Below are 11334 nucleotides of genomic sequence, written 5' to 3'. Positions count from 1 at the left end.
GAGTTAGCTTTAAGAACAGTTGGGTAAAAAGGGTAGCGCCCCCTTGGCAATTCAAGGGAACTTGACAAGGGAAAGTCAGGTCGTGATACCGACTTTCGGCTTTTCCATAAATAGGAATGTGCTTGGATTTCTGGTCAAAAGTTGTTGTAACACGTTGAAGTAAACGCTGGCTCCTGTCCCTAGTTTTCCCCCTTGCGGGTTTCTATGACATAGGGACATATTTACAGTAGCCTTCATAAAGAATAATGGTATATAATCTTAACACTTACGGACAGAATACAAAAATGAAACCCAGCAGGCTCTTTTGGAATATACTTATTTTAGTTATATTTAGTTATATCCTGTCTTTAATAATTTTATAAATAACTCCCAAGAGGACACACAGTACTGAATGGGGCCATTAATTAAATTTTGTTTTAATTGAACACAAGTATCAACAGCAAAGTGAGGTTACATCCAAAATGTACATGTGATAATGTCACGACACAAACTTATAAACCGTCATTGAGATATCTGATGCAAATCAATAGTGATTTTGTGTCAGGTTGCATTTCTCACTTTGCAGATGCCTCCGTGTTGTTCTATGAAAATTCCTGACTTGCACTTTGATGGTATTCTTTACATCTCCCCATTTCATCTATTCCTTTCTCTGACCAGTATCAAGATCTCGTTTAATGACAATAATCTTGAAAAATGCACTGCATTTTATTTTTTGACCCTTCAAACAAATTTCCATTATGATTTGATCTGAAATTGTTTGATCACATGATCAAATCACATGATGCCTGTGACTAGGTTTCCACAATTCTATAATATATGTTTTGTGTGTGTGTGTGTGTCTAGTTAATTTTTGCGGCCTGGAGAAATTCCTGAAGTTTGAAAACTTGGCAAGGTTTTTGCGAAGCAGTTTGCCAATGTCTGCTTACTAGGGCTGAAAGAGAGTGACTGACCAAAGGTCACCTTCAAACTTTGTGCCCAAATTTGAAGTAGAACTCAGTCTCAGTTTCTAGTCTGATGTCTTAAGTAAATAATAACTTGGCCTGCTTTTTAAATAAGCCACAATTGCAGCTATATATTAATTTGAAGCAATGGATGGATTCATACAATCAAAACATGCTACAGCTTAACATTACTTGAACTCTTAGCAACTAATCTGAGGATACATAATGGGTGCAACACCTTAAAGGCAGTATGTTTGTATGTTTATTATGAAATTTATAACCCACATTTCTGCTTGTATATGCGCTCAAAGTAGTTTACAATATTCTAAGGTGCCAATTCACTGGCAAGAGTTTAGAATTTTAAAAAATGTTCTTCTACAATACATTTATGTTACTTTGAGTGTCAGCATTCAGTTTACAACTAAGGAAAAGTATTAAAAGTATCACCTTTTCTGTAAAAATGCAAGTAGCATATGTTTAAATATACAATAATTAACAAAAAACTCCTATTTTACAGAATTTATTCTAAATACAGAATTTAGCACAATTCTAGGGTTGTAAACAAGATGATGATAGATAACAAGAGAAAAGTGTGGTGCAGAATTTAAATTCAGTTATAACTCTGTCACCATACAGTTAGTCCTTGACTTACAACTGTTCATTTAGTAACCATTCAAAGTTACAACAGTACTGGAAAAACTAACTTATGACTGCTTTTCACATATACACTGCAGTATACCCGTGATCACATGATCAAAATTCAGGCACTTGGCAACTGATTTATATTTGGGGTCTATCTGGGGTCATGTGATCACCTTTTGCGACCTTCTGACAAGCAGTCAATGGGCAAGCTAGATTCACTTAACCATGTGATTAACTCAACAAGTGCAATGTTTCACTTAACAACTCTGGCAAGGAAGGTTGTAAAGTGGGGCAAAACTCACTGAACAACTGTCTTACTTAACAACACAAATTTTGGGTTCAATTGTGGTCATAAGTTGAGGTCTACCTGTACATGAAAATGGAATTTGCTTAACATCTATCCTCACTCATGGAATACTGTTCATCATTAATCCCAGTTACAATAACTGCACTGAAGCAATGTTATCTACTTGCTTGTGGAATATAACTCACCCAAAAGATTCTCCTTGCTGAAAGAATGAAGCACTGAATTCCAATGATTCCCCACAGAAATGGTATAAGGCCATACAGCTGTGAACTATGAACTATGGGCTTATAATATAGTCTCTATAATTGTCATATAGCATAATTGTCTATTATTTATTTATTTATTTATTTATTTATTGGTTCAATTTATATGCCGCCCTTCTCCGGAGACTCAGGGCGGCTTACAATGCGTTAAGCAATAGCCTTCATACTTTTGTATATACCTGCTTAGTAGGGCTTTTGCCCCCCCCCCCCCCCCCCCCACAGCGGTGTTGTTTTTTATACAAAGTCAGCTTATTGCTCCCACAATCCGGGTCCTCATTTTACCTATCTCGAAAGGATGGAAGGCTGAGTCAACCTTGAGCCTAGAAATTGCATAATTTCTATAATTATCATATAGCAAGGACAAATAAAATTGTGGAAGCCATAATCCAACATGTTTGGAGGGCACTATACTAATGAAATTGTTCATTATTAATGAAATTGTTAATCTTAATTATCCATATAAATTACTCCCTTTCCGTCTTCCTTAATCAGTATACCAAAGTATTCCAAGCAATATTCCTAATGCTATACAAACATTGCATTTTTTCTGCAAGGTGCAAGTAAATGCAACTGATTCCACACTATCAACAAAGTTACACCTACATTCATTCCATATGATCTGCCAGTTTTTGTGGGCGGAAATAGATTGCCTATTTGACCACTTAAAACTCAGCATACTTTTGTATACTTTTGCATTTTGCCACTTTATTTTTTAAAGACATATCTTGACTTTTTTTAAAAAAAACAACCCCATATACGTTATAAAGTTAAGAGAGAGAAAAATATTTTGGACTCATTGTTTTGTAAGCTGTATTTCACCTAATATAAAGATTAAAACATTTTCCAATACTAGATTTGATAGGCCTCATTTGCGTTTTATTATATTTTTTTCCATAAGTACCTGGACAAAATTAAAGTATTGGAGGGATGGGATTACTTTAGCAGTGAACTGTTTTTATAAAGTTTTTAAAAAGCAGAAAAAGGTTCCAGCCAGAAACACAATGGCTGCTGTTCCCAACCTGAGAGTTCCTGTTGCTTTAATTTTTAGAATTCTCAGTCATAGCCATGTTGTTTGAAGAACTTGCAGCTGAAGTCTACACTTCTGGTTAGTGTCCAACTTGGGAAATGCTGCTGTATGCTACCGAAATAGTGAAATAACTTGTGCTTTATTATTTAGGGATCAGTGAACCCTTTCATACTTTTGATTTCCCAATATTTTGAGTTACTTTGTTCTCTAATACTGTGTTAAGATAATTCTTTGGGAATTCTTAAAGCTTTGCTTAAAACACTGGGACCTGTTTTGCTTTCCTTGCAAAGAATCGTGGCTGTACAACAGTTTTCAGTGTATTTTTTTCCTATTCTTTTTATTGGAGCAATTTTAAGTGTTCCCTTCTTCAATGCTCTGTAGTTGTATTTTTTGTCCAATGTGGACCCTGCCACCACGCCGTGCACTTGCATTGTTGCCTGCCACAGTTCGTGCTGGGAACAAAGAGCCAGACAGGGCATCTCCTCCAAACAAGGTGATCCTCACATCCGTTTCAATTGCTTTGGCCAAGCTGGATGCATAACTATCCAGAGATTTGTGAACTTCAGCCTTTACTTGAAGGATAGAGTTCTTTGCTGCTTCTGAACAAAGAAAAGAGAGATATTAGCCAATTATGCCATATGAATGTCTCATACTTTAGTGTTAATTTGAACACTACTTTTTTTAGATATGCAGGCAGATGAACAGACTTTGGACGGTGAGGATCTAATTGTTAATATTTGTCTATATACTGTGTATCTATGAATATAAATAATGCATGGTCATTACTAAATTTATTTACAGGCAAAACTCTTAAAAGTTCCTATTGCTTAGAGCAAAACCACACTCTCTGACAATGTTCAATAAATCTACATCCTGCAAAATATTTGCAAATTGGAGTTAACATATACTTTTTTAAAAAAAAGAAATTGGTTTACCAAATTTAACAGAAATATGGCATTTAACAGATAACCAAACAGAAAACATTTTACCAATATCTAAATTTTCAGGAATTTTGACATTCAAGATTTTATTTTATATATATATATGTATGTATGTATGTATGTATGTATGTATGTATGTATGTATGTATATATGAAACAGAACTCGTTTCTTCATTAAACATCAACTTAATTTTTATGTAAAATGAATTTATTTCCTCCCCTCCTTAATTTTTCCTTCTAGATTATATGTATCTCTAAACTATAAGACTTTCCAGTGCATTTATTTCATTTTCAACTCTTTCATAACTTCTAATTTTATATTAAATAAATTAAATTAAAACGTTAATTAAATTCAAACTAAAATTAAGTAAAAATCAAATAGCAGCTTAGGACCAAATTCTTGATCCAAGCAGTCCCCTCTTATACATAGTTCAGTAATGGCATGCCTAGCCTCAATATACCTTTAATTTGTTCCACTTCATCTTCAAAAGTTACAGAACTCCGTCGATGAGGGTAAACGCAATGTGGGTGATTAAATCCATCAGAACTATAATCTTCAAGCAGCATAACATCTGTCCCTAAAAAGAGATCATGGCTTAGACAATTGACTAAGAAGAGAATTCATTTAATGGATACATGCAAAAATTGTATTTTTGTGATATGGGCAATATAGCAGCTGTATTCTTCCCTCACATCTAGAAAACAGCAGATGGCACCTCTATAGCTAGAATCATATTTTACAACGCAGAAAAGCGAGGTCGCAAGAAGCTCTTTTGCTTATGATGTTAATTATAGAGCTAGGAAGCAAGTGAATGGGAAGAATGCTTCAACTTTCTTTTGCACACTTTTTCTTGTAACCAAGCCATCTTTGATTATGAATTTTATTTTAAATTGCATTTGATTTCACTAATCACCAAACTTATTTATACAGAGACACACACACAAAACCTACTGGAGCGGAGGGGGGTGGCGGAAATCCAATAATAATTGCATAATGTTTTTTCTTGGATAGCACTAGGAAATTACATTTATTATTTATTTATTTATTTGTTTGTTTGTTTGTTTGTTTGTTTGTTTGTTATATTTCTATACCGCCTTTCTCCCGTAGGACTCAAGTTTTCAAGTTTTTTGCAAACTACTACTTCTTTTAGCGTCTGTATCATACTGCTGGCTCTTGTTCATTGCAACATAACTCAAAGAAATAGTTACCTGAATCCTGAGAGCAACTGAAGCCTGTATCTCCTGTGCTGCTGCTGTGTCCTAAAGTCCGCTCCCCTGCCATGAGAGCTGTCAGATGTGGAGACAATCCTAGATCTGTAAAAGTATTTCAGCATTCAAACAAAATTAACTTCTGGATTCATAGCCAAACATCTTCAAATATCTTCAGTGCATTTTATTACATTGCTTGATTTAATAATCGCTAAGTCTGTAACAAGAGCCATTACATTAACCATTAGTGTAATGGTTAAAACATCAGGCTAGAAACTGGGAGACAGTGAATTCTAGTCCTGCTTTGGGCACAAAGCCAACTAGGCACCTTTGGGCCGGTTACTTTCTCAGCCCCGGGAAAGAGGCAATGGCAAATCACTTCTCAAAACCCTTGTCAAGAAAACTGCAGCTACTTGTCCAGTCTCCAAGCACTATACATGATTGAATGGAATTATAAAAAAAATTTAACATCTGAATTTATTTAACATGACTCTAGAACAATTCAGAATTAAAATTCATACCATTGGGAACCTGTATCTAATGAAGTCAATGAAAAAAATCTTTATACTTCTTTTTAGCTTGGTATTAGAGTCTGAATATCTCAAAAATAATAAAAATTAAGGAGAGCGAAAGCATGGTTCGGGCTACAGTGCCCATTGAGCTGGTCAGTCCTGGAGCCATCCAAAGCCCCCAGGGCAGGCAGCAATCAAGGTCAGTGGGTGGCATGACTTCACAAGAAGTTCCCCAGCAGTTCGGAACAACTCCTGCCTGAGCACAGGGTTGGACTAGAAGACCTCCAAGGTCCCTTCCAATTCTGTTATTTATTCTGAAAAACTTTTAAAGAAATCCTTTGACCATTTATATTTATCTAGGTTATAACATTTGATAATGCTTATGCTGATTGTGATGAAAGGGGAAGGCAGTTAATTGTAAGGAGAATCAATCACAGACAAAGAACGATGTAAAAGCAATTGTAATTGTAATGGTAGTGATAAATTAATCTGAACAAGGGGCTTCAACCTATGGTATAGATTAATTTATCTATACTATAGGTTGAAGCCCCTTGTTCAGCTTTAATAGCAAACCATTACCCAGAAAAGTTAAACTGCGGATAAGATTTTTTTAAAATAAATAAATGGAAAACAGAGGCAAGAGGCTCTAGATTCTAGGATATCACAAAAATATACCGTATTTTTCGGATTATAAGAAGCACTTTTTTCCCTCCTAAAAGAGGCTGAAAATTTGGGTGTGTTTTATACTCCAAATGTAGCTTTTTCAAAGCTTTTTTTCAGCCTTAAAGATGCACTAGCGTGTGAAGCGATCTCTGTGAAGCTATCTCTGTGGTTTGTCTGCTTTTCTCATTGCTTCTCTCTCCAAAGATCAGTTGTGCTTTAGAAGCTGTTTTTTAACCCCAAGCAGGGGATAAAATCCAGCAAACTAATATGCTGAAGCTGACCAGACTAAGGTTGCTAGCCAGATGAATACCTAGAAGGCAGATTTTCCCTCCCTATTTTCCTCCCCAAAAACTAAGGTGCGTCTTATACTTCAAAAAATACGGTACATATGCAAAGGAGAGCATTGAGGTTAATTTTCCAATTCCATCTTATCCGTCCAGTGAAGTTTATCTGAATAAAATGGATAATCAGACAAATCAATCTCCAAGATCGCCCTTCTGCCTTGAGTATGCGCAAGAATTGTGGCCATGTCCATGTCCAAAAATTCTCAATCATGAAGCAGACAAAGAAACCACATGATAAAAGGTGAACAACACCAGTGATTATACCAGACTAATTAAATGGTGGTCAATTTACAGTATCTTCTAGAGGCACTTTAAGAATTTTTTAAAAATTACCTGTGATCCTATTAGAAATACTAAATAATCTGGATGTCCTTTGCCTTTGAACAAATGATTCTCTGTAGTACCGATCTCCAAAGCACATTCCCAGTAACTCCTTGCGTACAGTTTTATTCCAGAGTCCATAAATCAAAGGGTGGCAAATAGCACTTGTAAAAGATAACCATGTTGCTAATGTCTCAAAGGCAGGGGAAATGCAGTTTTTACCCCAAAGTGCCTCAGATGTGATAACCACCATGTAAGGCCCCCATGTGACGACAAAAGCCCCGATGACAACTAAAATTGTGATCAAAGCTTTGCACTGATTGGCAGAATAAACGACCCCCTGGAAAGCATTCCTTCGGCTGCCTGATGAGGATGTTGAAGTACTCGAGTTCTTTCTCCCATTCCTTTGCGTGTCTTCCGCTGCAATGACCACACTGCCACAGTGAATCTTCCGTGCCTTAATCCTGGCCACGCGAAATATGAAGCCGTAGCAAATGATCATGACTATAAATGGTAGCAAAGCACACCATATCTGCCAAAAAGCGGTGTAACCTGCCTGCTTATGCCATGCAGCTACACACATCCATTTGAACTGATCAAATTCTAAAGATGACCAACCAAAGAGGGGTGGAAGGCATCCAATTAGAGAATGAAGCCATACATACACAATGGCAACAACAGCTCTGTTACCCGTAATCTTCATAGGGTAAACCATGGGGTACAAGACAGCATAGTATCTAAAAAACATAAAAGTATGCAGTAATGTCAGGGTATATGCAATACATAGGAAATTGAATAATACTAAACATGAAAAAAATTAAAGGAATTAGTTTGTCTTTTGAAAATTGGATCAGATTAATTGGAGAACCTGGATTGTCTCATGGAAACACACTTCCTCTTTGCTGCTTAAATATTCAGATGCTGCTTACATATTAATAAGCAAAATTATTTGTTCCACAATCTCAGTGTATTGACTTGGTGGCATTGTTATTTAAAACATATTTCTCTGCCACTGCATATTCAAAGGTGGTACATGTTAAAAACTTTTTCCCCCCATGCAGCCATATTCAGCTCATGAAAAAAGGGATGGCCTACCGGTCGATAGCAATGAGTCCAAGTGTGAGCATACTGGCAGAGCTGATGAGCATATACAGTAGGGCAGAGAAGTTGCACCAAACAACTCCAAAGATCCATTCCCGACGGATGCAGCTGGTAACAACAAAAGGAAGCACCAGCACCGAAAGAAGGAAGTTGGACAGAGTGAGGCTGAAAACAAACTTGTTGCTTAAGGTGAGCAGGTATGACTTCTTATAAAGAGTGAGGACGATCACCAGATTCCCTAAACAGATGAAAATAGCAATAATGATGATAGCAATTGACTCGGTGATTCTTCCTGCTCCCTCTTCCAGCAGTGTGAGGTTTTCTGAGACATTCTCCTTACTGAGGGACAAGTTGATGCTCATTGTCAGAGCAACCAAGACATGCTGAGCGTCTGCTAAAGAAATACAAAAACAGTTGATACACGCATTACATCAATGAATGCTACTTATATTTCCATAAGCAAAGTTACTAGTTCCACAATTCTCAATGTACGGACTCGGCATTGTGTTAGTCAAAATATTACAAACACTGCATGCATAAGGCTTATCAAGTTATAAAAACATCATATGAACTTCATGGATATGTGCAATGATATGCAAGGCATTTTCCAAAGGCAGACAGAACAAGTAACTCTTATATAACAGAGTTCTTTTTATATATTGGACCCCCCTGGCCTAAAGCTTAGCAACATAGTCACATTGCTACCTATGTCACCTTAGGGTCATTTATCCTATGTTTATGAAATGTTCAATGAACCTCCATAATTTGTTAATAATTAATTCTCATGATATTTCTGTCTATTACACTTCAAGAATGTCAGTTATAAAAATATACAGAAATCCAAATGTCCCTACAAACTTTAACTAAAATCTCTAACAGAATCACAGTAATGGAAGTGGACTATTCTTGAAAAAGAAACCACCTTTTATCAATATCATTCACTATACGTCTCCTACCTTTCTATCCTTGCAAGTCATCTTTGCTTCCATCACCTCCATACATTGATTTATACATTTGCTTTTTGTCCTTTAAAACTTCTTTTCCAGGGTCTCTGTGTGATTTAAAATTATATTAAGTTACCGTACTTTCCACGTGCTCTTTTCTTAACCTTTTGATTTCATAACGGCTTTATGCCATAAATCTATCACTTTTTAAGCAGGAATTAAAACTTTTTTTCTGTACGTGACCTGATTCTTAATACATTCGCCAGGGCTACTGAATTACAACACAGCAGTTTGTTGGATACGTTACACATGGAAGATGGAAAATGAAGGTGTCTTGGAAATGCCAGGTAAGTAGGCCTAGAAGAGCTCTTATTAAATGTTCAGACCACTCACGTTTTCCTCCACCACCACCCTTTTTTTTTTTTTACGGTGGGCCTGTACAGCGGGACTTGGATGCCAGATTTACCCAGAATTTTATTCCAGGCTCGCAGTAACTGCAGCTGAAGTGGTCCGCATTCTACAAGTCCCCGCCTGGATGCTCCAGCCACCAGCCTGAAAAGTGGAGGGATAACCATCTGCTTACTCTCGTCTGCTTTTTCGCCCTCGGTCGGCTGTACAGTACAGCGAAATCAGAAAGCCGAGATGCCTCGTCGCGGGGTTGGGGGGAAAAAAAAGGAGCTTAACCCGGCTCGGTACCAGAATATTCAGCCAGCCTTTCTCTCCGCTGCCGAGGCATGGAGACTCGTGGTTGAGTAGCCAGGCGTCTCCCGTCCCGGGCACCACCCTCGCCCAACATACCAGTCCCCATCGTCGCCTAGAGGCAAAGCAAAATTTACTTTTGCAGCGCAGGGTCTACGGGATCCCTCCGAGGAAGCGAGGACCCTGCTCTTCTTTATGCCGCGGGTCCGTTGCGCTCTGTTCTGCACCAGAAGGTCTCGGGGACCTTCCACGGGGGTGAGACGACCCACTCACCTTTGACCAAACTGCTCTCGGGTAGCCCTGCCACCCCGTTACCCATGCGGGAGAGGCGGTTCAGATTACGGGCCCCCGGGCCCCCTATGGTCGCCGCCAGTCGAGGCCCAGAAAAATAGTCCGACCCCCCCCTTCTTTCTCGTCCATCCCCTCATCTACTTTTTCACATCCCTCCTTCCTTGAAACACTCCCTCCATCTCCGTTTTACTCCTCCCACTTTCCCACCCTGTCTTTTTTGCTCGGCTGCGCTTTTGTTCTTCAGCAACTCGCCCCCCCCCACACACTTCATGTTTCCATCATAATTCACTTTTTCTTTCTTGTAACGCCCTTACAGTTAGAAAACAGCTTTAACAAGCTGTCTTTATGCGGGGGAAAAGCTGGTCTATAGAAAGAATGGGATGAAATTTTCGAAGGCAAATTTTCTCCACCGATACTAAGTAAATTACTTATATTAGTTAGCTCGCCCCACCAACATTCCATTTCTTCACCCTTCGGAAAACTTTCATGCTGCCCTCGGCTTTACTGTATATCATTTTTCTTTCCTCAGTTGAAGAGTATCACATGCACAAAGGCAAAACAAAAATGAAGAGATGGTTTGTTTCTATAGCAGACAACTCCTATAGCAGACAAATTCAGTATAAAGGGATCTTCGATAAAAAAAATATATATATCACATTTTAAATAAAGGAATGTTGCTTAAATAAATCATGAGTGCAAACATTCTTCCAACAGTTTATATCTATATTGGCTAATTTGTATACATCCGGCTTCAAATTAGTAATCTGTTCGTTTTACACTGCAATTCTACATGTTTAAAGTGGAAATCGGTAGAATGTACTTTCAGTCAAGGGATGAGAGATTGTAACTTAAACTACAGTATTGCATAATGTTAAAATGTGCTGTACTATTTGTAAATTTTATTTCAAATAAAATTTCACAGAAGATCGCAACCAATCATATACAGTCATATTTGTTGTTAGTTGCGAAGTTGTATCTGACCCATCGTGACCCCATGGACAACTTTCCTGCAGGCCTTTCTGTCCTCTACCATCCCCCAGAGACTATTTAGGCTCATGCTGACTGCTTCAGTGACTCCATCCAGCCACCTCATTTTCTGTCGTTCCCTTCTTCTTTTGCCCTCAATCTT

At 37.8% G+C, this 11334-nt stretch overlaps 1 protein-coding gene across 10 annotated transcripts; it reads right to left on the bottom strand.

Annotated features, from left to right (window-relative positions):
- Positions 1 to 2831: 2831 nt before the first annotated feature.
- On the bottom strand, positions 2832 to 10416 carry GPR161 (G protein-coupled receptor 161). Of its 10 annotated transcripts, none has more exons than XM_034412139.3 (8): positions 10052 to 10393; positions 9682 to 9767; positions 9228 to 9322; positions 8266 to 8665; positions 7183 to 7907; positions 5331 to 5435; positions 4583 to 4699; positions 2832 to 3779 (listed from the first exon to the last, which is right to left on the bottom strand). In XM_034412139.3, exons 4-8 carry the CDS (start codon positions 8631 to 8633, stop codon positions 3532 to 3534), a joined length of 1563 nt encoding a protein of 520 aa, XP_034268030.1. In that variant the 5' UTR covers positions 8634 to 8665; positions 9228 to 9322; positions 9682 to 9767; positions 10052 to 10393; the 3' UTR covers positions 2832 to 3531. The 10 variants fall into 10 exon arrangements, with proteins under 10 accessions (XP_034268030.1, XP_034268039.1, XP_060542272.1 ...); XM_034412148.3 differs by having other exon boundaries at positions 10188 to 10393; XM_060686289.2 differs by having other exon boundaries at positions 8266 to 8662; positions 10188 to 10344.
- Between the last annotated feature and the right edge of the window lie 918 nt (positions 10417 to 11334).

Source organism: Pantherophis guttatus, chromosome 5 (genome assembly GCF_059756535.1).
Source record: "Pantherophis guttatus breed Tessera chromosome 5, ASM5975653v1, whole genome shotgun sequence".
In the NCBI taxonomy this organism is placed as follows: Eukaryota; Metazoa; Chordata; class Lepidosauria; order Squamata; family Colubridae; genus Pantherophis; species Pantherophis guttatus.
Note: the sequence above shows the minus strand (reverse complement) of the source record. Positions and strands in the feature narration are given on the sequence as shown.